Below are 26,985 nucleotides of genomic sequence, written 5' to 3' on the forward strand. Positions count from 1 at the left end.
TGACAATTGAACTGGGTGGATACTTATTCCAAATATATTACTGGCAGTTCCAGGTCCGGATGTAAAAACTGGCACACTCTCATACTTGACTGAGGTGTGATAGTCTCCACCTGCTTCAATATGTAGAATTAATTGAAATAGCACAGCTCCTTTTTCTTGCATCCAGCTTAATTTGTAATGCACAAAACGAATCCTCATTCAGTGTTTTCTGTGGATCCATTTTAAATTCCTAATATGTATTATATATTCAAACTTTCTTTGTAATTTTGCTGCTGAAATGAGTTTCCTTGTTCTGTAAAACACATTTATTAGGTTGCTTTGAAAACTTTTGTATAATTTCTTACTAATATGTACTTTGCATGTATGTACAAAACTGACTCACTTGGTAATGATTCATCCAGGGCAACAAATTTCCTTGAACTTCAGCTTTGGCCAAAGTAGCACAAAATGCTTAATAACAGCAAAGGTTCCTAATTTTACAAAAGGATTTACATCAAACATGCAGTGGGAGGAGATAACTGTCAAAAATGGGTACTGTATGATTAAAAGTACAATTTCTTCACGTATGAGGGATTGATTTTGAATGTTTGGGGACACCACCCACTTTAAAACAAACCACCTACAGTGGTTTGAAAAAAACAATAAGATGGAGTTCTTGAACCTGCTGTGTCACTTACCCTCTCCTGCTCTGCTTCAAAGTTCATTGGTAGAATACAATAACTTTGTAATGCTTTTCCTTGGTGCAACCTCTTTTGTGTCTCTGTGCATGGCAGCAATTTCAGTGCAATACACTAACATGATTCTCTTCAGATTGCATGACAGCTACCGTTTTACTTTGCTTTACTGAAAAAAATTAGATTTTTGCCTTAGAATGCTACACGTTTTAAAATTGTTGCAGCTATTGTAGTTCTCAGTTCTTAAAAGACTCCTTAAAAGACCCTCTATGTTGAATCTCAGATGTTTTGTGGTATAAGGAAGAAAGCTCTGCTAAGTGTACCTAGCATTTGTAAGACATCCTGTATCAGCTTGTGATTAGTGGACTGGGTCTTCAAATGCTGAAGACAGGACTTGGAAAAGACTTGAAAAACCAAAACAGCCTCTAAACAAGCCCAAGGTTTTTATTCTTCTCTGTCAGTATTTGTGTCTGGCTGTTTTGTTTGCTTGCCTCTATGTTTTAGCTCTAGGTGTAAGTGGAGGCTTGTCTGTGTTGTATTTAGGTGTGTGTCTGCTTTAGACCATCTGTGGGATTGCCCAGTGATAAGGGAAGTTTTGTTTTTTTTTTTTTTTTTTAAACCCGAACTCTCTTCTTGAATGTGCTTCTGTTCTGTTTGGAAGGTGAGCTTGTTTCCTACTTTGCCTTAGTTTAATCTGTGTTGTATAAAGATTGTGTCTACCTCGAAGATGGTTGTTGGCATTTCACGTGGTGTTACAGTTGAATGCTGCTTATGACCGGGAACTTTTCAAAAGCACTCTACAGGAATACAATCCCTTACTTTAACTTAGAATTCTTGTTAGCCTTTTGGGGGAAGCGTTTCAAAAGTGTTTTTGGAAAACCTTTCTCTTCGATCCTGATGTCTTAGAATTTAGGCTTATTTTAAGCCTAAGTTCTCACAGTGTGGTTGCAATACAGACATCAGTGACCTGCTAGTGAACTGTAACCTTGACTTGGAAACTGCTTTTTTTGACATAAGATTAGAAAGCTTTTTATATACTATCTGTTCTCCCTGGTCTTGTTTACTCTGGGACTGAATTGTGACTTCAAACTTGTTTTACATAGTTCTAAACATAGATAGTTTGGGTTTTCTTCTTGTTATTGCTTGTCTTCAAGTGGTGGTTAAGTAAAAAGCTTTTTATCTTCCACCCAGGATGCTGAAATGGTCCTTATGCTGCAGTAATGTTGGAACGAAGCAAATTCACTTTGTTAGTGTTGCAAACTGTACCTTTGGAGTTCTTAATTGTAGTGGATCTGCTGCTTGATCAGACTTGATGGTTCAGTGAGGTGCACTACTGAAAAGTTAGAGCAGGAAAGGGCTGTTTTATACAATTTTGAGATGTTGCTGTCAGGAAAAAAAGAAAAGAAAATGAAAGCAAGAAAAAAAATGCTGTGACCACGTGATATCTAACTCTGAACCCATGTGAGCTGACTGCTGATTAAAAGTCATTGAAACTTCTCTGAAAACTAACCTTGCTCTGGCAGGCTTCCTGCTGAATTAGGTATTATCTTACCTACAGCAGCTGGTAGGAAGTTAATTGAAAACCCACGAGTACTATATCCCCTGTCACGCTTACCGTGTCTGAAATCCAGGTGGTAGTCTGGATGCTGTAGTATCCCAATCTGAAGTATCCAAATAGGACGTCTTGGGGTGAGGCAGATTGCACTGCTGGCCCAAGTGCTAATTATCTTCTGCATAAAGGGAGCCGAAGTCTTCTGCCTGAGCAGATGTCAGCTTCAAAATGTAATGGTGGGGATTAAACTATGTTTAATTCAGAAGGTAAATAAAAAGTTCTAATAAAAGGATGTCATTTAATGGAACTGTCTCCTCAGTGTTCTGGCGTTTTAAATAATGCTGGCATTTGCAGTATTATGGGTTCATTTTAAAAATCAGTAGAAATAGATAACTTCTGAGCTTTATTTAAAATTGACAATCAGGAGAGTGTGTTTTGGAGGCTTGTAGTAATAACTCTTAATGCTTTAGTTTGCTCTGTAGCTTATCCTTTCTACTGAATCACAGATGAGAGCTCTTCCAGCTGTTCCTTTCAATGCAGCCAACTTTGAAAGAAACTTGGTAGAAAAAAGGGAAAAAGAAATGTAGTTGCAAGCTCACCGGCACTGAGAATAAAGATGAATGCTTTCAAAAAACTTGAATGTGAATTCTGACAGATTATATATTAATGCTTAGATTGTGAAGACTGCAGTAAGGATGCTTGTCTTTTATTTGGTAATAACAAATGACGTGGTATGTTCAGAAGGCTTCAGTTCCTCCTTTTATTGAATATTAAACATCAAATGTGAAATCTGTGTTATTTCTCACTTGTAAATTTTGAATGAGTTAATAGTATGGGTGAGGAATGCAGCTTGTGTGACTGGTCAGAAAGCTCAAATTTTGGGACACGTGTTCTGATGGCCAGGGGAGAGTGATAGAGAGAGAGATTTTGGTTCTGTCTGTAACCCTGTCGCCTGAAGCTGTTACCGAAATAGCTAAAGATGCAGAGCAGCAGATTTGGAATAAAGTTCTTCTATCTCAGCTGTAGTCACAGGCATGATTGAAATTTGAGGGGAGTTTACCTGGAGAAAAAAAAAATCATATGTCTGCAGAAACTTTAACGCATCTGGTAGAGAAGCTGAGCAGATCAGTGGTCTTTCATTTTTTTTTTTTTCCAGAAATATATATTGTGTCTGTGTTGATTGTTGTAACTGATGCATGGAGTAAGGTTAAATTGCTTATTTATCAGACATTCGTGTAACTCACCAGGGTTGCCACCTCTGGCAAACTTTTTTCACATAGGTGGAGGCTGCCCTTTACTCTGAACAGAACAAAAACCAGTACAGAAACTGCCAGCACTTGTCATGCAGGTGTGATAGTTGTCTTACTCAGCAGGGGACTTCTGCTTCTTGCCTGTGGGAGTACATATTCTGCAGCAATGGTCTCTGTCCAAAGCAAGCCAGACTATGGATGGTTTACAATTGCTTTGGACTCATCTATGAAACCATTTCATAGGAGGAAAATGGAGAAAAACTACATGAACTACATGCCAAAGCTCAGCATTTCCTCCAGTATTTCTTCCCGTTTCTCTTACAGGATTGTAGGACTAAGCATTTTTTATTGAAAAGACTTTGGCCAGGCTTTCCTTAATAATACTCAGCAGATTACACTTCATTATCTTCATTTATTTGGGCATGCCCTGTTAAGTACTCAGACACCTCCCAGAATTAATCTGCTAATCTGGACGTATGTTTCTTATTACTGCTTGCCATCACTACCTTTATGGTAAGGATCTGACCGTATACTGAGTTTCAGTAAAAGAGATTCTTAAATTCTTCCATACAAACTGGGAGGTGAATATTCAGGGGAGTAGCTGAGAGCTGGAAATTCACTTTCTAATGCTGGGTGCTGCTCCAGGGCAGGACCAGGAGGTGCTTCTGCAGCCTGAGGATGATGTGCCAAACCCTAGTTTGCTTTAAAAAAAAAAAAAAAAAAAAAAAAAAAGTACAACAGTAAGAATAAACTGCTATTAAAGTTTGCCTTGTTTGGAAGAAGAGTATAAACATTTGTGTAAGGCTAGACAAATTCAAATGAGAAGATAAACATGCATTTTTTAACACATGAGTGATTAACTGTTGAAAGAACCTGCCAAGAGGAGTGGTTTCTCCAGCTTTTGGTGTCTTAAAGACCATCTTTCTGAAAAATATGATTTAGTAAGAAGCAAGTGTTTGGGTCTACATAGAAGTAACAGAAAACTCAGGAGGCTGGGGAGCAGATTGAGATGGAAAGGTGCAATGTCCTTCAGACCTTTCTTTGTAGGGTCTGCCTTAGCATGATTGTCTCTTTTTTTTTTTTTTTTTCTCTCCCTCTCCCCCTACATTAATGCTCATAACATTTTTATTGTGGTTTTGAGACCAGGGAATGCTTTAGTGATGAAGGAGTTGAAGGGATGGCTGGGGCTGTGTGTGGAGATCCCTGTTGGGAGCTGCTATAGAGGCAGGGAGCTGGGAAGATAGGCAACACGTGCATCCAGGGCACAGACACTGTGTGACTGTCACCCTAAAGCATCCAGTTTGGGATGTGACAAGAGAGGAATTCAAGTGGGAGAAGGTGTTCTGAACCTATTAAGGTAAGTAGTTGCTTTATTGTAGTGGACAAATTGGGTGTTCAGTGACAAAGAGGAAACCAGGGCGAGGGCCTTGATGACTGTCCCAGGGAATTGGGTTTGGAATCGTCATGAGTCCTTGCATGTCTCCTCTCCCTTCTCACCAAAAACAGACTGCAGAGCTTCAGAGCGCCTCGTTTTGGGTCCTGAGATGAAAGCTAAGAGGTTAATATCATGTTATGGCAAAGATTCATTTGGCAGACAGGATTGTTTGTTTGAAAAATGTGGGCAAAGAATTTACCATTCCAAGTTTTTATTTTTAGTGTGTGTTAAATCTGAAGTGGACAGCAATATGTGTGTTTTGAAGCTTAAGTTAATGTGATGAAAAAAAGCTGGCTTTTGGTTAATTAGATTGGTTTTGGTAGCATGCTAAATACCTAAGGGTACATTATGTCAGAAAAACATATTTCAACAGGAAACTGCCAGAGAAGCGTCTCCTACGGGGCTTGTATGTGTGGAAAAAAAACCTGCCCATAGACACTTGGCTTTTAAATATACTTGGAGCTGCATTTGTTAATACTCATTTTTAATCATGTTTATTTCTGAGAGGTGCTGGTGGACAGGCAAGCTCCTGGAATTCGAACTCAGCAGCACTTGTATGGCAATATCATGTGGTTTCTGTAGGTCCTTCCTAATTTTCTTGGGAGGGTACCCTGCCTGGAGAGTGCTGGAACTCCTGAACTGAACCTTAGGGTTAATTTGACTGTAGAAGAACTATTTTGAGATCTAAATATTCAGTACTTAAGATAGCTTTTGTGCAGCCTCCTTTCTGTACAAACTGTAGAAACTGTAAGGGTTTCCCCTTGCTGATTAAAAACCCGAGTCAGAGCAGTGCAGCTTCACCAATGTAGACATAGCTGTAGTAACCTGGAAACTTGTTAACTGAAAAGCAAAGCTTTAGTAACCTGGAAACTTGTTAATGGAAAAGCAAATAATTGTACAAGCCCTTTTCTGGCTTAAGAGTAGACCTGGAAAGAAACCTTTCTAACTGAGGCATACAGCCACTGTGCACCTTGGGTTTGCGGACTGCTTGTTAGCAGAAAACCACTTCAAAACAACTTACTGTTTAAAAGTGGCAAGCTGTAATTTGTTAAAGCAAAGTAATTGTATCCATGTTTTCCAAGGAACCTCAAAATTTTTGAGCTATGTCCCATAGAGAACCTATTTCAAAGTTAGGAAATGCAATTCTGTTCTCTGTGCAGTTCAAGAAGACTTGAGTTGGGTGTTCAGGTGTTCTTATGCAAAACGATTCATCCAGGGAATTGGGCTGAATATGACAAAGTACATTATAAGTTTTGTTTTTTTACCGCTGCTAAGGAAAAAGAAAATTAGGTATACTTCACAATGCATATTCTTATATTTTTGGGGTGTTATAGCTAATACTACAGGGTATATAACTTACAATATCTATTGCAAGGAGGACAATAAACAGAAATGTAAATCATTTCCAAGTATTTCTAAAACACTGGTATTGACTGATTTTTTGATCCATTCTGAAAGTGTTATCCCAGAAGAACTGGAAGATAGCTCTGTGTTTGAAAGGTTAAAAGAAAGTTGAGTAATTTGTCCTGAACCCTACTCATGGTATTTTTGTAGTGTTTTGTAATTTTAACTACTCAAATTCAATGGTTGCAAGACAGAGTTATAAGTGTCATACAATAGGAGGTAAATATAGTGCTTTCTCATGCAGTGAATAATCTAGAAGATAATTCCTATCTTAAGGAATGATTACAAGAAGCTAAATTGAGGGAAATAAAACATTTCTTAGAGGAGGCACAGGTGTTTGAGCCTTCCTATTCCTGATGAACAAAATGAAGAGCAAAAGATTCTTTGAGTATTCAGCTGTAGTTTCCACTCTTCCCTCTCCTTCACCAGTTGCTCTGAGATCATGTGTGTGCTTTGCTCCTTGAAATGTTTGTATAAAAAGATGACTAGATCCCTGGTAACTGCTTTCATAGAATAAATCACGAAGCTGAGTGCCTAAATATGCTATTTATTCTGTTGCAGAGGAGGTTCCTCCTGCCCTGGACAGAATAGTTTCCAACTGCAGAAAATTTTTCTTTTTTTTTTTTTTTTGACAGAAGGTAGGGGTGGGTGCGTTTCTGCCTTACACCTCCCAGCCTCTTCTGTACCAACAACTAGCCATTCATTCACGTTTGGCTCTGGATTCAGCTAACTCCTGTGTTTTTTGGGTGTGGTGGTAAAATTCCCCAAATTATTGGCGTCTCAGGTGCTGTGTATGGGCCTGTACATGGTGTGTAGCCATGTCAGCACTTGAAGTGCAGCCTTACTGTAGATTAGATGGTATATTACTAATAGAGGTCAGAGTTTCTCCATTTTTTTTTTTTTTTTTTTTTTTTTTTTGTGACATCTTTCCTTAAAGCATACAGATTTTCACTTGAGATTGAGATGCATATAGACACCGAGGTGTAGCAGTGCTTTCTTTTAAACTGTAATCAGGGATTCGTCAAGTGTCTTTGTGGTACAGGCGTGGGTTTATTTATCAGTTCATCTCACTGGAAATTCAGTGTCTGAAGGCTTCCCTGAACAGATCTGTCTCTCAGCAGGTGCTGGCTCTATCGGTGAAGTTACAGCATTGTGCTTCGTAGGGGTTTTTTCAGCTTAGTGTTCTTGTGTTGGCAGTTTTTTCTTTGGAAAAAGTCGTTAAAACAGTCATTAATTCTTTTCTTTAGTATTTTTAAAAATTACTGTAAAAGGAAATTTGTTTATGTAGAATTACTACACTGTGTCCAATGCCCAGAGTTCAGGCAAGGTCACAATTTTAATTGGAAAGTGATGAAATGTTCTCAAAAGTGCAAAATCTGGGGCTTTTTCTGTCAGTTGCCAACTTGCATGCATGTAAATCTGTGTAAATGTCAGCTTTCTGTTGTGCATCTGTTTTGGGTTTCCTTTTGACACAACAGTGTGACTGCAGTATGCTCGCAGCTCTGCAAAGTGAACAGCACTGACTTTACAGAGCCGAGGAGAAATGCTGTGGCATAAATGAAGTTTGGCATCTTAAATCTTAGTCAAACTTGGCAAGTGTTTCTGAGAAGGTTTCGAGTTTGCTGGTGTTCAAGAGGGAAGGGGATTAAGTTTGCTGGATGCTGTGCTTTGGTTTGCTAGTTCTACTGAAGCGCCTTTGTAGTTGAAACAGTTTTGATGACGTTGTTTTTTTTTCTTCTTAAATATTTATTCCACTGGTATATAGTGAGTCAGCTGTCGAAGTGACTTAAATATTTGGAAAAGCTTTCGTTGCCATTGCAGAACCGCAGGAGGTGCATCCATAAGCTAGGTGATGCTGAGCAGCAGCTAGTCCCGACAGCTGAAGGTGGTGAGTTGTTCCCCTGGTGTGTGGCCTCAGCGTGGGTACATGGCTTCCACGGGAACACCCACCTCTGTGCCGAGAGCTCATGGGCGACTGGCCATCCTGTGCTCCCCTCTGGAGCTTGGTGTTCTCCAGTGTCCTTGCTTTTATGGTGCTTCTTCAGCACAGCCCTGCCCCTTTTTTGCTTTGGCCTCAGGGACTGTGGTCAGCAATGGTTGTCATTGCGCTTTGTGCTTCATCCCATGGATCCCAAAGGTTTGATGAGAAGGTAGAGAAAGGGCAGGTGGGATGGCGTTGGACCATGAACAGCCATCGCTCCGTGCTGGGGTTGCTGTGGCACCTCTACCTCTCCACTGCGATGGCCTTGCCAGGATCTGCATGGCTGCATTGCATGTGCTGAGCAGATGCCAACATCGGTGTTTGAACCCTGCTTCTGCTTCAAAAGCTCACAGAGCCCTCTCGGTAAAACATCCTCTCTTCTCCCTGGATCTCTTCAGAAGCAGCGTATAAAATGACTGATGATACTGTTTCCAGGCACAAAAGAATTGTAAGTATTGTTATTGTTGGATTATAGTCGTGGTTCTGGTTTGGTGTTTGTTACTTTTAGCTGAAAACTTTAATTTCTATGCTTTCCACTCAAGGGTTAATTTGGTCAGGACTTCAGTTTGAGCAGTATGCACAGAGCAGTTCCTTCTTTCTGTGCATATAAATAATTGTTTCTAATTTTGTGTATATTTGTTTGCATGTAGAAGTTGATGTGTATCAGTATTTATTATTGATAGGCCTTTGAAAAAATTATTGTATTAAGCTATGGTGGTTTTAAGGCACAGGTTGAACAGCTTAACTTTGGGGTTAAAAGAAGATAGCTTGGAAACTTTGAGATTTCCTTGATGAATTGGAGATGTTGAACAGCAAAAGGTGGTGCAACTTGGGAGTGAAGGCACCTGTGAGGTCTGGGTTCTGGTTCCTAGTTAAATATTTCGCTAAAATTAGTATTGAAAGTCGACTTGCAGCAAGATGCTTTATTTCAGATTCAGACCTCTCATTAGTGTGTCATTATCGAGCAGGAATGCCAGCTAATTGCTTGGTGTTCTTTGTTGTCAGGAAGATGTCAAAAATAGGATTGGGTTTTGTGGTGAAGGTTCATAAAATATTTTTGAAACCTATTGAGCTGTCAGACTTCCTGTTGCCAGGAGCATGTGACATTTTCAGTGTCAATTAAAAGGTTCTGGTATTTTTTTGTATGTGTGCCTCTGTTAAATCAGGGATGTGTGCAGGCACTGAGAGCTGGAATTTCCTTGCCCCTGTCCTAGTAATAGATGAGCAATGAATTACACTTTGACGGATATAACGTACTTTTTTTTATAAGTGTATGTGAAACCCTTGGTGTCATATTTAAGGCTCAAGGTGTGAGGGAGAATATTTTTCAAATGAATAACCTGAAAAGATGGGAGCCTATAAACTGACCAAGGGCAATGCAATATAAGACAGGGAAGCTGCCTCACGTCTGCAAGGCTTCAGCAGCGCTAATAGCCACTTGATCAGAATACAAACTTGGCGGTCTTGTGCGCTTGCCAAATTACTATGGAAGTGTTGACAAAACAGCCGTGGAAGTCGTTCATCACATTTTTGTGAAGTCACAAGATCCTTTCTTTCGTTTAATTGCACGGGTTTGCTTTTTATATAAAATCTATCTCTTACAGCAATCTGGGTTTGCTGTGCATTAGGTCTTTGAAGATTGATTTAAATCAGATAATCAGTAGGAAATAAAACGTAACCAAACTGACTTAGAAACTATGGCTTGTTCTGAACTGCCCCAGAGATGCTCCTTGTAGTGCAGGCTGCTAGCAGAGATACAGGACCTCATCTTGAGGCCTTATTAAAACCAAATGTGATAAAGATCAGTCTGTTGCAAAAATAGAAGAGCAGTTTTTCTCTGTTTGCTGTCTGAAGAATTGTGTAATCAGCTAGAAGCTGATTTTACGACTCACCTAGCAGCGGTCCCTCCTAGGAGGGCTGAAGACAAGGTTGTCCTTAGGGGAGCGGAGGGGCCTTTCCACCCGGGAGGGTCTCCAGCCCAAGCGAGAGGTGTCAGCGCTGTGTCCTAAAGCCTTTGCCCTCTGTCAGGGCACCGAGGAGGACACTGGGCCTGTGACAGGATGGTGGCTGCAGACACTGGGCCGTGTGGCATGGGCGCCAGAGAATGGTGCAGGCCTCGTGTTTCTGCTATGCTGGTGGAAGGCCCCGTGTGCCCAGCGAACTCTGTTTGTGCTTTGTTGCCTCCAGCAGCGAGCTTAGCCTCACGCTGCTAGGGCGGTTGTTTTGTTTGTTTTTCCTGATAGGCCTTTGTGTTGTGCTTCAAAATCCTGTTTCAAAGGGAAACCCGAGTTGTGGAGGTGAAGCCTGCCAGGGTTTTGGCCTGAGGCTGACTTCTGAGGGGCTTTGAGAGACGGAGATGGTCGCTGTGGTCTGCATCGTGTCTTTGTGTTGTGTAGGGACAGTGCTGGGGAGAGCTGCCCTGGGAGCAGCAGCCCCTAGTGCCACTTTTGAAGACAACACTGAAACTTAATAAAAATGCAGCATGATTTGAAGGAAAATGTGGTGGAGATATGAGGTGACCCAGCAGCGAAGTGGGAATAGACTAAGTCCTTGAAGTCACCTACATTGTCTCTGGGTTTATTTGGCCTGAGAAGTATAGAAAGCATCTTCTTTTCAGTAATCTCATTTTTTTTTTAATCAAGTCCCTTTGTTCAAACTCTGAGGCTTGAATCTTAATTTGTGTTTACACATGTCAAGCTGAGAAACTCATTCCTCACTCTGCTTCCTTTCAAAATCCGTGCCACGATGAATAAGGCTCTTTTGTGATGAAGTCTCTTACCTTTAATAAAATTCACTTTGAGCAGCAGCATACAAATGGGCTCATCTCTGCCTACTGGAAGCGTGAGGATTCGTGTCACCCGCTGCTGTTTGCCTTTCCCACATCATGATTTTAAGATGAGAGCAGTTGTATAAGGCATACGGGGCACAGAGCAAAATGGCTCTGCAGAGGCCTGGGTGTGCTATGGCCGCAGTTTTCTCTGTCTTCAAACTTCATGTAGGACCACTGGGCTCTAAAAGATCATCTGAGGGGTACATTTTGGCAGTGAGGATGTAAATCCAGGCTCTTGCGTGTTTGTCAGGCTGCAGCATTTGGTGTAATCAAACAGGAGTGGCTGTAGCAATGGATGGCACCCCAGCCTGTCAGAGGACGTTTCCTTTCAAAATACCTCCTTGCAATGCTGCTGCAATTAGCATATGGCGTACACTTACTTAATTTTCCCAATTTGTTGCAGATTGATGTATTGTTGTGGTGAATCATCCCTTCTGAAATAGCTTGATGTGCTGGGAGTGCTGGATTCGTGTTGGGGCAGGGCTGAGGTACGGGACGTAGCTGGGCGAGGGGGGTGTGTGAAGTGCTTAGGGGTGCAAGAAGTCCTCCCATTGCCTCTGGTTGCTGGTGGCAGCAGCAGGAAAGGGGCAGCTGGGTGCTGCGGGCGCAGAACCGCAGTGGGGATTCCCCTGCCCTCGCCTGTACTGGGAGCACGGGTGGTGCAGGAACAGGCTGAGCTGGCGCAGGAGGAGCAGAAACACAAGCAGCAAGTCCACTGCCAGCTTTTAAAGCCAGAAGGGCAGAGGATTGCGGTGTGCGTTAAGCAGAAAGCATGGAGCCCTGCCCTTTCCCAGATCCTAGGCGTGCTGCAGGCATGGCTCTGCTGGGACAGAAATAGAAGTGCAATGTTGGCTTCATCAGTCTGTCCTTCTCCCCATCTCCCATCCCCTATTTTTCCATCACTTCCCAGTGACTTCACCACCACCTCCCATGCTTTCTCCTCTCACTGAAAACATTTTTTTTTTTTTTTTTTTAACCTCTCTCGGGAAATGGGCATGAGCCTGGCTCCCACAACAGAGGAAACAGCAACAACCCTGGGAAACCTTGCACAAAATCCCCAAAGTTACAAAGTGAGCACGGGCAGGTGTAGGAACAGGTATGTGCTTGAGCCCGGTGATGCTGCAGGCAGGGCTTTACAGCTGTTAGCCTGGCGCAGGCTGCGAGATGGGAAAAGGACGAGGTGGGACATCCCAGCCAGTGCCTGGAGAGGGCATTGATGGAGAGCCCACATGTTTAGTTCATAACCAGCTGAGCACTCTGGCACCGCTTCAGCTAAATATTTCCCAGCGCTTTGCATGGAGGATGTCTGTCACCACAGCAAACCATTAACCTCTGGGTGCTTTCTGAACATAACAGCGGTACTGAGAGGTGGACGGTTACTCCGGAGGGAAAATGATTATCGGTAACTGGGGAAAGCCATCAGTTTGTGCGAGATGACTCAACGTTGTCCTCCATCTGGTACTTCAGCTGGTAAACTCCAGGGCTGAAGTAAGCTCCCTTTATGGTTTTTAGAAACTTTGCCCCAGCAGTGATGGTGCAGCTTCTGCAGCTGTTGCGGCATTCCCCGGATAGTTTCGGAATGATTTCAGGCTCTTTTGGCTTCGCAGACTAATTGCATTTTTTTTTTTAATCAGTAGATTTTAAAATGGCTGCTTTTCCTCATAAGCACCATAGGAAGTTGCAGGAGGGAGATCTTTAAAGGCTTTCACTGTCAAACTGAGACAGTGACATTTGCTGGAGACAACTCGGTGAAAATTTCAGTTTCTCTTGAGTCCGACAAACCTGATGAAGCGTGTGCTGAGGTGGATTTTATAACTCGTGCTGTTAAGCACTTCAATATCAGTGTTTCCTGGCATTTAGCAACAAGTTCAAGAACAATGAATCAAAAGAACTTGCCCAACATAGCCTCGGGTACTGCAGAGGGAGCGTTTTTATGGCTGAGAGCGTTGCCCAGGATTTCGGGAGGGTGTGTGTGGGTGTGTACACGCGGTGTTGGAAAACACCTGATTTCTTGTAGCGAGCATCCCCTGCTCCCAACAGAAATGAAAGAAACTGAAAGTAAGCTGCACGTTCAGTCCCACAAATTGGACTGCTTGCTTTGCTGTAGTTGCTCGTTCTCCTGGTGTTTTGTCTGTGCTGTACGATATTAGATGTGGAGCTTCTACGAGAAGGAACGAAAGAAGCAGGTAATCCCCAGGAGAATTTTAGGTTCCTCCAAAGTACCAGGTTTCCCAGAAAGTGTCTGACCTCAGTCTCAGAAGAAGCCTGCTATCATCCGCTGAGGTAAATATTAATACTGGAACTGTTGTAACAGTGGAAAAAGTTATCAGGGCAAAGATCTTATCCGCAGGTTGTAATGCTAGCGACAGATAAAGGTATGTAAGTGGTGACTTTTTGTTCTTTGGGTGCCTCCTGGAGCTGAGTCAGGAGCAGCTCTGGTGCACTTCACAGGTGAGAGGTAGGTTCCAGGTCCTTGTCCCAAGAGGAAGGACCAGGCAAGCCCGACTTTTTCGTTCACCTTCCTTATTGCTGCTAGTCAGAAGCAGTAGCAGCACACACTAAAACCATCCCAAACACTTTCAGTAAATGTTGAGCCCTCTCTGAAAGCAGAGGTACGGTGTCATGCCCTGCAAGCACGTGGCTTCACATCAGCAGCCCTCGAGAATTAAGTGTAGGTGAATCACCTCGTGTCTGGAGGTGTTATAAAGGCACTCAAACACTCTGAAGGCCATCATTCAAGAAAGATTTGAACAGAGGAAGTATCTTCTAAGTCACAGTACTGTCTGGAGCTTTCCTTCAGAGAAGATGTGAACCAGTTTGTCTGCTTTTTGTTTCCTAACACAGGAAAATATCCTTTTTTTTTCTTCATTAGGCATGTAAGAAAATGCCATGCAAATAGTAGGCCTCCTGTACAGGAACCACTAAGGCCCGGCTTCCTTTTGCACAGGAAGTGAAGGTAAATTTTAATATGTGGTTCAGGATCCTCAGGATGTTTACCCCAGTTTGTTCTGTATGTTTCTGTTAATTACTATCTTGCCGTTAATTACTGCTGATTCCTGGTATAATTCAGTTCGATTCCAGATAGCCAGGATACGTGCTAATATTAATTAACACCATGTGATGATGCTGTCATCATAAAAAGCAGGTTTAGTACAAACATTACCTATTTGGTGGGTAGAGCTGACCCATTTTAGAACCTTTTACAGAGGCTATGGCATCGTCAGACTTTTGGGCATAGTTCATTAGCCATGTTTAAAAGGTAACACAGTCATCAATTAAAAAGCTTTTAATTGCTGTGGTACCCCACCACTGAGGGCACCAGCTGCTCCCATTTCACAGATGAAAACAAAAAGTACTCCATCATGTGCTTTGAAGGACATGCAAATTCTGGGATTGAGCCACCAAAACCCACCCCAAATTGTTAGTTACAACCCATATTTTAAGCACTCGAAAGCAGCCCATGTTGGAAACCTCTGGGGCTCAGGTGTGCAAGCCAAATGGGTGTGGAAGCATGCTCCCGCCCTTGCAGGGCTGCTTTTTTATAAAGTGCTCGGTGTCTTACCTGTCTCACCTCAGCCGGACCATCGTCTGTCTCCCTTCTCACTCCTGTGCTACTCCTGTGTGCCATTTCCATGTTCCAGGAATGAATACAGGTCCTTCGGCTGTGTCTGGTGGCTCCCCAAAAGTGTCCACCCGACCCAGGAATCGTGCTCCCACTTCGCATTAAACACGTTACTGGATAAGTAGGAGTTGGCAGTGACTTTTCTGATAACGTTTCCCCTCGTGATAGGCAATGTTGCCCTCTGCTGGTTAATGACAGGTTAAAGGATCCCTGCCTTCCCCTCTCCAGCAGCAGCATTTTGCTGCCACAAGCTGTTTTTCACCCTCGGGGTCCTATTTGATGTCCTACAGCTGTGGAGAGCATCACAGCTTGCCTTTGATTTCTTTTTCCCTAGAAGCTCCTTTTCATTTGGGAGCACCTGGCGCACCTGAAAACCAAACTTTAATTGCTGGGTTTAGAGCAGTAATTCAGAAACCCTCCTTTTCAGAATTAACCCTTAGAAGTACAACTTCCCTGAGCCAGTTTAGCAAGTGAACTAACTGCAAGGCTTTTAATTAATATTGGCAGCAGTGAATCAGGCCTTCTGCTTGTGGCCAGAAGGAGCTGCCCCCTGCCCTTGTGTGGCACACGGGAGCAGGCTGCAGGGGCTGGGCCGGGTTAAAAATAAGCTGTGGAAAAAGCATTATTTTTAACTCAGGTCGATCCCTGCTGCAGGGCTGCACACAAGGGTGAGCCGGGCAGGGGGACGGGATGGGAGGGCTGTTTGGAGCAGCGCCATCCCCCTAAATTTGCTTTTCAAGCAGGTATTCTGCTTCTGAGCTCAGCTGTGGAGATCACAACATGACATGATGTGACCTGTCCTCCTCAGAGCCTTTCCCAGTACAAACATCAGCTCTGGCAAAGCTCTAGCAATGGTCCTGCACCTCTGGGGGTGATGTCCTGTACAGCAGAGCCTTCCCAGGGAAAATGCCTTTCAAGTAAGGCTCAGCACCAGTTCATACAGCTGGCTTTATCCCTCGTCTGCTCTGAGTCCTTTAAGCATTAATATTTAGATATGCAGAGCAGGAGAAAATAGTTACTGCAAATTACAGATCACCTGGCAAGGGGTGCTGCAGGCACGATGAGAGGGAGGTGGGGGCTGGTGCTGTGCACAGCACCCAGTCTGATTCAGCTCCTGGGCCGTGGCCAGCGTGACGTTATTGCACGTGGCTACACTGTGGTGCCATCCTGCTGTCCTGCGCCAAGAACGAGGAGAAACTTCAAGAGAATTTTTCTGGGGGGGGTCTGTTGAGCTGAAGCTTGTCCCAGCTTTAAGGGGAGATGGAAAATGGCTGTGTGGTGGGACTGAGGGGGATTGAGCCATGTGGGCTTTGCTGTGGGTGATGGGGACAGGCAGAGAGTATGATTTACTCTCGTGGAGGAGAAATGGGTGACATTGTAGTGTCACCCAAGTTCATGAAGTGTTTGTCTCCAGCTGCCACTCTGCAGGTTTTGTGGCATGTGCAACTGGTGAGGCTAATGCTGAGGCCTACTGGTTGGTATAACACTGGTTGTTGTAATACTGGTTGGTGTAACACGGGGCAGCTCAGCGTAGGAAAATGCTAATTGCAAATTCGTGGTGGCAGAAGGTTAGGGAGCTCACGAGGAAAGGTTCAAGACAAACACTGGTTCCTCCCCAGTCCATGGCGTTATGTGGGGATCAGCTCTTGTGGGGTCAGACAGAAGCCAGGCAAGCTCCCCTGGCTCTTTGCTCAGCAGCAGTTGAATTAACCAGGGAGTTGGGAGCACCAAGTGTCTTTCACTTCTATATACTTCATTGTAACTTCACTCCAGCACTGACTGCTTGCTGGGAGATCTTTCCACCACTTCCACAGGCTCAGCTCGGGGAGCAGCTGGGTTCTGTGGGGGCACCCAATGGAGGTGGTGCAGGGCTGCAAGGGGCACGGCACGCGGCGATGCTCTCAGCCCGGCACCGGGGCGAGGGATGAGATGGTTTTGATTTCTTCCATTTTAAACTGTTCCTTTCACGCCATCTGGATGAGACTAAAGCTGTTGAGGTTGATCTTTAACACAGTTAGGAGTAATTTATCGGGGTGTGTGCAGAGCATCTGGTTTAATAGTCAGTCATGTTAAGTATTTATGGGTTTAATCGGAGCGACTTTGCGATGTGCACACAGAGCTCTAAGGCCTGCAATGGGTTTCTCATTCCTGCACCTGCTCACCTGTACTAAACTTCAGGCATGTGTTGAGCAAGACTTCTGTACATCAGCAGGAAAGCAATGAACTTTGGGTTTCTGTGGGAAGGGAGGGGTCTCTTGTTTCTGGTGCATTGCAGTTTTTCAGGACATGAATGCTGCTGCCTGGGTTCTGCATGTGGTTTTCCTACTCTTTATTTATTTATTTATTTCTGGCACTTTACAGGCTTTATCTTCATCGGTATCATCAAACTGATACGTGCTGTTTGTGTAGTGTGCTGGTGGGAAACCCTATAACCTCTTAAGTGAGACTGGAAATGGCTGTGAATTCGGCACCTGGCATCCTCTGAGCTTTTTCCTACCCACTGCCTTTCCTAGCTGGAGCTCTGTGCCCCATGCAAGGCAAAAACAAAACGCAGCCAGCCAGTCCCTAGCCTCTTCCCCAAGGCCTCACGTTGTGCTGTGAAATGACTTTTTTTAAAAATACTCTTCCTCATGCCCTCAGAAGCATCTCCCAGGGTACGCTTGCAAGGTAAAGGCGATGCAACCTATTTTCTTTGGACGCCTCGGTGGTTCAGTGCGCGCCGTGAGGACGGTATTCCTGCTCTTGTTACTGCATTATGTGGTGCTTTTTCCATCTTCAAAGCATTTTCCAGCCATGAACTAAGAGCACATGCATTCACCCAGAGCACACACCCCTGCTGAAGTGGCTGATGCCCGGCACATCCCAGGAAAAACTTCCTGAATGTGACACACCACTTTTGATGCAAACAAAATGACGCCGTGTTTCATCAGCTCTATTAAAAGTACTTAAGTAATTGAATTAATGAAATTTTAAAAAGTCTCTAAGAGACAAATCTGACACACTTTTTTTTTCCTTAGTGTTTTTTTTTTTTTTCTTATTTTGCCCATTGAATGTCATTTGTTGGCTTTTTTTATTTGTGATCTTACCATTTGCTTCTCGATGTGTGGTTTTGCTTGGTTTGGTTTTGTGTTATGGTAGCTGATTTCCTTATTTTGCGGCATTAGTAGGTACTGTTACGGTTTCTGCAGCTAAGGAAAGTGTCTTCATACTCATGCTGTTTTGCAGAGTACCTCATCTCTCAATTTTTTTCCAGGCATTGGGGTTTTATTTGCATTGTGGCCATTCTCCTTTGCTGTGTGTGTCCGTCTTGTGCCCCGGACTGTGCTTACATTTGGCACCTTCAGACTGGTTTCCCATCTTCATTTGATCTTCCATGCTTCTTTACCACCCTTCCAGCTGCAGATGTCCAACACCCAGCCCCTTTGAGCTCACTTTTGCTGTTTTCCCCTCCCTGTCCCTGTAGCCAGTTTAGCATGGGTATTTCTCCCTCCATTCCCTACCTCTTTGCCTTGAGCAGGGCCAACCCTTCCTACACTGGGCAATGTGCTCAGCTTGCTCACCCTTCCTTTGGGAAAATGGGAACAGCAGCCCTAGTGCTGTCGTATGTAGCTGACTTGTTTTGTGACCCCAGTGTGGTGCAAGGCAGCTGATGGAGCCTTCTGCTCCCAGCACTCCCCCATCTGCAGATGTTCCAGGAGATAGGAACCAGGCACAGGATAGCCAGGGATGTGCAGCTGAAGCCCTCTTTATGTGGGCAGACAGGAAAGCCAGGAGTTCAGAGATGCCCCGTTTCCACCCCAAATCTCTCTTGTTTCATGCTAACCTGTGGCATTTTAGACGCAGCTCACTTTTTCTCGCCTTCTTTGCTTTTTCAGGTGAGGCAGACGAAGAAGCCTTTGCCGAGGAGTGCAGACGGAGGGGACAGCATGCCCTGCCTTTCCAGCCCACCAACACTCGCCTGCTGAAGCCTCACAAGCCTGCCAGCTCCCCCAAATATGCCTATCATTATAATAGTGATGAGGTGGAAGAGCAAGATAGAAGCCGTGTTACAAGCAGCTTGGAGACCCCTTTTTATTTATCAGGTGTGCAAAAACATGTTGATGAGAAATGCGCAGAAAAGGCTCCAGCAGCTAGTCAAAAGGAAAAAAACCAAAGCCAAGCAAGGAGATGGTGCTGTGTGCTGACCTAATGCTGGCACCCTGGTAGATAATAGATGGCCGCTTGTGTGCCTTCATCCGCATTAGCTCTGCTCTTCAACGTAGCCTAGATTCACAACTGCCCTGGGATACTCAGGGCCTGATCCAGGGAAAATATTGTTTTGTTATGCTGCTGAGGTGCCCACGCTCTTTGTTCTTAAAAGTGAAGGCCTTTTAGAGAATCACTAATGGCAGTACTTTGCACGTTCATTTATTTAAATTGTGCTTAGCTTCCTTGCCGAAGGAGAAGTTCAGCAACTTCACGTATTAATTCTGGAAGCTGCAATTTTGGGCATCTAAACCTTAATAGAGAGGGTTGAGACTGTTCAGGCAAACAAGGAAGCACAGCAATAGTCCTGGTTATTTTTGGAAGTAATTAGTCCTTTGATGTATTTCCAGTCTGTAATTTTTGGCAGTGTAGTCCAGAGGCTATCTTGGACAGCAGAACCCTTGTAACCACTTGATTTAATTTGAACGTGTGGTCAGTGCTCACCCAGGAGTGCCAGGACAGGTTGCTGTGCAGGTGACAAAGCCCTGGCCCAGGCTGCCCAGAGGCTGTGGAGTCTCCTTCTTGGGGAGCTCCTAAAGCTGCCTGGCCGTGGGCCTGGGCACCCTGCTCTGGGTGGCCCTGCCTGGGCAGGGGCTGGGCCCGAGGGACCCCGAGGTGCTGCCAACCCAACCCAGGCTGTGCTTCCGAAACATGAAGGTGCCTTTCCACGTGGATGCCCGCGCTCAGGGCCATTCTCAGCAGTGTTGAATTAGCCGATCTGCTGGGAAGCACAAATGTATTGGGCTCCTCAGGGCAAACATAGCACATGGGAAATGTGCTGCAAAAAATGAAGGAAAAAAACAAACAACTGTCCCCCAAAGCACAGGTGCGCACACACACTCCCAATGCTATATCAGCTTCTGCTGTGTTTGAGCCTTTGAATATAACACTGAATTCTGTACAAAAAAAAAAAAAAAAAAAAAAAACAAAACTAAATTTATTGCATGGGGTGCCAACTTGCAAAAATAATCAGAGAAATTCAAATAAACGTCTTCCTGATCAGTTGCTGGAAGTTTAGACTCTTAAGGCATGGCTCAATTAAATCTTCTTAAAGTAAATAACTAAATTCTTTACAGAAGCCTGAATCTAACACCTGGGCTGATGTGCAGGAGCTTTCAGTACAGGCGTTACAGGTTTTGTTTCCTATGTCTGTAGCTAGCAAAACAAAACCTTGGCCCTGCATTCAGGTTCTGTGTGACCATAACAGCATTTGTAATGGTGTCCAAAGAGCATCTGAGTTTGACATGCACCTTGCAATTTTTGGAGCCATTTTAACATTGCTTAGGACTTCTAGCTGTGAATCTATTTATGCTCCGAGGCACACAAGTTTTCAGTTAAAACAAATTTCCAGAGCTATTTGCACAATCCCCAAACCTACCGGTAGATTGTCAGTTGCCATACAACAGGTATACAAGATTCAGGGCTGAAAACTTGATTACAGTCAAGACTATGATTTTTTTTTTTTTTTTTACTGTTGCTTTAAATATTTTGCCTGCTGTTCCTCCGATAGAGAGACAGTGGCTGCTGAAGGACTGGTCGAGTTAGTCATAAAACCCTACGTGAGTGTCTTAATCCCTCCCTGGGAAGTTTGTGCGCGAGCCCTGGCCAGCAATGCCGTTCTCCATGGGTGTTCACCTCCGCCGGCTGCCTCGCTCCGCCAGCCGGCTCCACCAGCTCTGTAATTACGTAGACCACTCGCTTGCTCCCGCTTGGCTTCTCATTTATCACCGCGACAGCTGCCGTGCGCTCGCGGGCCAGCCTGGGGAAAGCAGCATTTTGCTCTGCCTTGATCCCAGGCCCGCTCGCCGCAGTGGAAAATAGCGAAGCTCGACAGCCTCAGCCCTGGCGCGGCTCCACCTGGGATGGGATCGTTTCTGCCACCGTTGGCACGCGGCCCTTTGGCAGCGATTGTTTCAGAGGTTGTCCCAGCTCTAGCACCTAAAGCAAATTCTCAGTTGTTACTGATTCACCTGCGGTGAAGTGGTTTTCTTTTCCCTGCTTGAGGAGTGGGAATGCTTGAGTTGTAATTCGTAAGTGCTTAGGAAATTTAAGTGGAGGAACATGGGGTAGGTTTCATCTTGACTATGTGATGTAGCCCCTCTCCAGTGCTGGCTCATTCAGACTAGTGAACAGTACTCAGAGGTGAGATGAATCCTCTCCACAGACAGGACTTCCAGTCGTTGCAGTGGGTTTTGACTATAAAACTGATGGAGTTAAATCTAGTTCTCCATCTATCTTTGAGACTTTATTTTAGTAGAACTTGCTCTGGGTTTCGTGGTGTTACTGGTTTCGGAGTCGCCTTTTAGAATAAAACTTGACCTTGTGTTCTGAAGTCACTGTGTATCAAAGAGTATCAAACCTCAGACAGGTGCCTAGCTCTAAACAAATGTATTTTTTGGTAAGAATTCAGATCCTGCTAATAGTGCACTCTCAGACAGCATGGTGTCTGGCTGACTCGAGGTATCCAAGCTGTACCAAAGTGGTGGTAATGCCAGCACAGACCTGGGGGCTGCAGCTGTTAATGAAACTGCTATGGATTTGAGAGCTTTGACCTTTATCTAGCAAGAATGGCTGAAATGTTTAATTGTAGAAATATTGACAAATATTTGATGCTAGAGATCATTATTTGCAAGGTAATACTGCAAAGTTTGCTCTTCCTTTTGAATGAAATAGCTTGCATTAACCTAGAACTTACAGCATTAATAATTCATTTTTGATTCATTTTCATCTGCTGGCATCACTGAAGAGGAAACCACTTTAAAAGAACTAGCTTAACTAATTCTGATCTTTTTTCTGGCATGGGTTCCTCTGCTGGAAAGTTGAGCTGTTAAAACTTCATTACATCTTTAATGCAGTCTCCATTCTTCTCACCAACACACGATTTCCTGAATTACGCAGTACTGACTAGTAAAATCAACGTGCTGGTTATCCAGGCTAATTACCTTTTAATTCCCTCGCATACTTGTGCTTGGGTATGTAATGGAAAGCAAAGCTGCTTTGTTTTCTGCGGAAACCTAATACGCGAGGAATGCTGGAAGCACGGGGCGGGATGGGAATGAACTCTCCCTTGCTCCACATCCCACAACGTGGCTCCCTGCCTGCAGCTGTGTGAGTGGGATGTGGCAGCAGCCCCTTTCTTCAATGGGCACAGGGTGGAAAGATGCCTGCTGGATTTGGGGACAGGCTCATTGGCCCCTCGGCTTAACCAGAGCTGCCTTCGTGTGCATTTTTTTGGCTGCTGGTGGGAGATCACCCCATTACCCATTTGCTTCCCATAAAAAGTGGCTGAGTTGCACATGGATGGAAGGGCTTCCAAGGCTGCAGAGCCTTGCAAGCTTTTGCTTGCCATGTGGGAGTAAAACCTTGGACTCTGTTCAGCAGTAGTGTTACCTTAATTAAGAGCAGGCAAGCAGGTCGTATCTGGCTCGGTATGTTCTTGTAGCAATTTTAGGCAGAATTGGTAATGAAAATAGTATGGTGAGCAAGCGTGAAGGAAGGCCCCAGAAAGTTGCTACGGCTTTTTAGTCCCCTAAAAGATCAAAGGTGGCATTACATCACAGGGTTGGACAGTGAAACTGGAGAACTCGCCCCTTGGATTTAACAGCAAAGATAATTAAACAGTGGAGCAGCATACCGAGACGGGGTGGGATGTTTTGTCACCGCTGCCCTGTATGTAAAGGCAGGTTCTCCTTCCACGATGCTCTGTGGCACGGGCAGAAACCGTGGATGCAGGGAGAGGATTAGTAGGTCAAGTTGTGGTGGTTGTTGGGCCGTGGCTTGGGCTGAAAGGAGGCAGTGTGAAAGTGTGGTGTAGGGCTGTAATTGTAAATCGAGTCACATGCCTGGAATCGTACTGAAGCTGTGATTTGGGGTGATTTTTTGTAATGGCATATGCAAATCTGGCCAGGCTAAAATAACAGATGGTGGCTCCAGCTCAGGTACGCTGGCTAACTTTGAAATCCCAATTTATTTTATGACTAGAGAAATACCTCTAAGAGCAGAAAATTAAATAGCATGCTCTGCAGAACCCAACTTGCATGTAATCTGTTGGCCAATTAAAGCTCTGTGTGCTTGTTGGAGCCTCCTGGCTTGAAAGAGGTTGAAAGGATTGCCACAAGCTTAGCAAAGAATTAGTAGGTCTTGAAAACAATTTTTGTTACTGGGACTTGAGCAGAAGATGTGAGTCCCTCCCATCCCCAGCCTCAGGGCTTCGGAGCCTGGAAGTGGAAGGAGGCTCCATTTCTGCCTGCACCTTTGTAGATTTTCCATAAAAACCAGGCCATGGCCTTTGTTGTTGACCCATGTGAGTCAAGAAGTGGAGGAGGTGGAGGTGGCGCGTTAATCATTGGTCACGACTGAAGTCCTTGGTTCCTTCTGCTGACTCCTACGCTCTCCTGGGTCGGCAGAAGGAAGGTGGAGCAGACCCGTGACCGCTTCTGGCAAAGCAGAAAAAAGTAGGATACTACAAACAGGGTGGGTAGGAGTGTTTTCCCTAGGACTCTTGTCCCTTTGGGTCCATCGCTCAATGTGTGCACCTCCCTTGCCTTGCAAGAACGTGATGAGTTTCAAAGTCAGTGACTGAACAAAGTGGTGCCTTTGGGAGCTGTGGATGGCAGAGAAGTGGAAAACCAGGAGAAAAGTCGATCTGGGACCCAGCAGGGAGGCTTCCCAGTTTGTTTGCGTCCTTGCTTTGTGGTCGAGGGAGTTGCTACTGAGCATTGGAAGCAGCTTCCTGAGAGCTGGAATAGCTTCTGTGCTCTCTGTGGTTCTTTTGGATGTAGAAGAGAGGGGGATGAAACGGAGAGTGGGTCAGCAGATGCTGTTTATTGTAGACAGGGATTGTGCAGGTTGTAAAGCAGGTGTAATTCCAAATGGCGTGGATTCTTGCTTCATCCATCCCTGCTCCTGGCAGCTGACAAAAGCAAGAGCATACCAAGCTAGGCTGATGTCTATCTGCATTTGAGCGAATCTGTTTCCAAATATCAAAGCCTCACAAAGCTCTCGGAAACCGATTCTCCCTCCACCCTTCTCCGAGACTCTTCACGTCATGCATTTCTAGAGTTTAGGTGGCTAACAATCACTTCCAAGGGTGGGAATTTACAAAGCCCCTCTCCAAGACCAAAACTGCTCGGCTGAAGCCAGCTCAGCTGGGCACTGGCTATGGCAGCTTTCCATGACCACTTTGTGATGCTGGCAACCCACCAGGACACATTTACTACAAATTAATCAAATAGCACTGGGGCTGCTGCTTTCCTAATTCAGATTTTATTCTCTCACAACTTTGGGGCTACCCTTCTAACCAAGGCAACTAAATATGCTTTTAAATAGTGCCTGTTGAAGTATTCCAGTGAAATGAGCACTGAAGGGTTACTTAAATCTTCTGTGTGCGATTTTTATTTTTGTTAGGAGCCGCTCCAATTGTTTGGATGAGGTTTTTGGCTGTTATCACCCAGCGTAGCATCACTGGAGCTAACAGAGTGACAAAGTTCGACCTATCCTTTCTTCTTAGGTGGGGGTAGCAAGGGAAATGGCTGGGAGTGAAATTATTTATCACAGCAGGCTAGAAACAGAAAGGACCTGGCAGTTTTCTCCTGAGGAATGCTCTGTATTTGTGCATTATCTCCTACTCTGGCCAATCTGTTTCTGTGTGTCAGTGATAACACTTGAAAGATTTCTACTTTTTACCCTTATCGTTCCAGAGCTGGTAGGAGACCATGTTGTCAAATACCTAAATATCTTCATACCGCATTATTTTAACATCTGAATTGTTTCATTTAGAAGACAATGAATTATGTGGCATTCATTTCAACCCCTAATTTACATTTGACTCACAGCATTCTTAGGGAAAAGTTGCTAGAATTGCTTTCAACAGCTCAACCGTTTGAAGAAACTTGACTGGTTCAAAAAAAAAAAAAGTTTTATGATATAAAACAGCATCAGAAAAAAAAATCACGCCTGTATGTGGAGGCCTTTTGGAAAAGCTGACAGTGTTTTGAGAATGAAAAATGAGAAAATAATGAAGGTAATAACCTGTTAGGTTTCAATGGTCCTTTCCCAAATATCTGTGTTAATGGCTCATCAGTATGACGTGAACTAGCTCTGATCAGCCGATATGATGCTGTTTTTCCCTTCCACTGAAGGGAAGATCCCTTTGAATAACACCCTTTGGATGAGTGATCCTCGGGAGTCAGCACGTCTCTTCCGCCTCCGTTGGCCTCTGTGGGAAAGCCGAGAGATGCTTGAGCCCTTCTGGGACACATCTTTCACTGCACCTTTTAATGCAGCAAATCAAAAGCCAGGGGATCCCAGATCTGGCAGCGTGTAGGTGACCGAAGGGCTGGCATGGAAGTGACCTTTGTGGGTGTGGTTTTTATTGAGATGTTCAGGCAGTGTCCCCCAGGATGGGGCTGTATCTCAGGAGGGTGGCAGGGCACGGGGAAAACACCGCATCATTTGCAATTCCACAAAGCACTGGCAGCTTTTCTCTTCCTTAAACAATAAAACTGGTTTCCACTCTAACTTTGTGCAGGCTAATCACTCATGGCAGAATTTCTAAACAAATATCCTGGCGCTTGACTCAGACGATTGCAGGAGATGAAGTAATGCTGTTGGTACAGCGTAGGAGCTGGAGTGATAACCTAGGCGCAGTTTTCTTTTGCTGCAAGGGAGTGTGTTTCCTCTCATGCTCAAGCTTTTACTAATGTCTGAAGTGATTTTAGCCCAAACAAGTGTGGCTCTCCCAAAGTCTTAAATTGCAGAACTGCAGCTCTGCTGTGGCACGGCTGTAATTGCACTTGGGAGGAGCTCTGAGTCGAGGCACCTGAAGCCACAGCCTGACTTCAAAGCCTTCTGGTTACTGTAACCCTCTGACCTCACACCATTTCCTTTTCCCACCTTAATTTTGCTGTCGGTGCTAAATGGCTGCAGCACCGGGCGCTGCGGTGAGGTGACTTCTTTTCAGGGTCATGTCCCACTGCCTGCAGGCCAAATGGGGGACAGAAACATTTCCAGATAGGCAGAGCTGGGCCCTTCCTGGCCGCTCCTCTGACTCGCAGCCTGGATCCGAGGTGTCTCACCGAGGGGCTCGTCCTCTTGGTGCAGCCCCGTTCCCTGGACCACTCTGGTTCCCAGTGGCAGAGCATCACTGAGCTACAGGATTCCTCCTGCCACCTCACGGCATGGTTTGCTTTTGGTTATTTGAGGGAAATGCGTGCTACCTTTGAGTTTAGGTTTATAGGTGCGCTGGGTAGATGTGGTGCTGTTTCTGCACTGTACAGGCAAGTCGTGTTGTGTGGCAAGCCTGGAGGAGAGGAGGTGATGCAGAGCAGGAACTGGTTTCCATGCATCTCTGTGGGGAAAAAGAACATATTGGGATGACGATCACGTGGCTGAAAGCTTGTGCCTGTTGAACCCGTAGCAAGTGGTTGTTGCTTGAACGTGATGCTTCCATGTACCATAGGAGCTGCAGTGGCGCGCAGCCCATGGTGCATTGTTAAGCATGAGCAGACCGATGACCTGCATACGAAGTGCATTTTGGTAAACACTGAGCACCTTCTTATTTACTCAGGATTCTCAGCATTCCCTGTTTTTAAAATGGAAATGCAAATATCATGGTAACTCTAAATACTGCGGGCAGGAAATGCCAGTACTTAAGTAGCTCCTGCTGTGTAAGTCTTATTGCTTCCATTTTGAAAATTATTCTGGTTTTGCATGTGCTCTAATTTTGAAGCTTTTCCTGAATGGCTTTGAAGTCTTCTGAAAGTTCTTAGATCTTTTCAGACTTCAAAGATAGATGCAGTGTTTTCTTTCTGTCCTATGTAAGGGATATATTAGAACTGATGATTTAAAATGATAATAAAAAAAAAAATAAAAAAAAATTGGAAAGCCAGATCTTTTCTTTAAGACTCCTTAAACCATTCAGTGAACGCGTGCATTTGGTAGAGGGGAAAAGTCCATGAATACTGTGAATAGTGTTTCACGAGCCATGTTTCC

The 26,985-nt window shown here is 44.5% G+C and overlaps 1 protein-coding gene across 6 annotated transcripts in view; it reads left to right on the forward strand.

The window, feature by feature from the left end:
* DNAJB6 (DnaJ heat shock protein family (Hsp40) member B6) overlaps positions 1–26,985 on the forward strand; it is a 65,089-nt gene that overhangs the window by 28,607 nt on the left and 9,497 nt on the right. For 3 of the 6 annotated variants that reach the window (XM_082753044.1, XM_082753043.1, XM_082753046.1), the window contains one exon: positions 18,624–18,830. In XM_082753044.1, the coding sequence (XP_082609170.1) occupies positions 18,624–18,830 (207 nt within the window). Of the gene's footprint in view, positions 1–18,623; positions 19,930–20,503; positions 26,967–26,985 lie in introns of those variants that run through there. The other 3 variants (XM_082753041.1, XM_082753042.1, XM_082753045.1) reach the window with 2 other exon arrangements.

Source organism: Aythya marila (assembly GCF_965140915.1).
Source record: "Aythya marila genome assembly, chromosome: 2".
Classification (NCBI taxonomy): Eukaryota; Metazoa; Chordata; class Aves; order Anseriformes; family Anatidae; genus Aythya; species Aythya marila.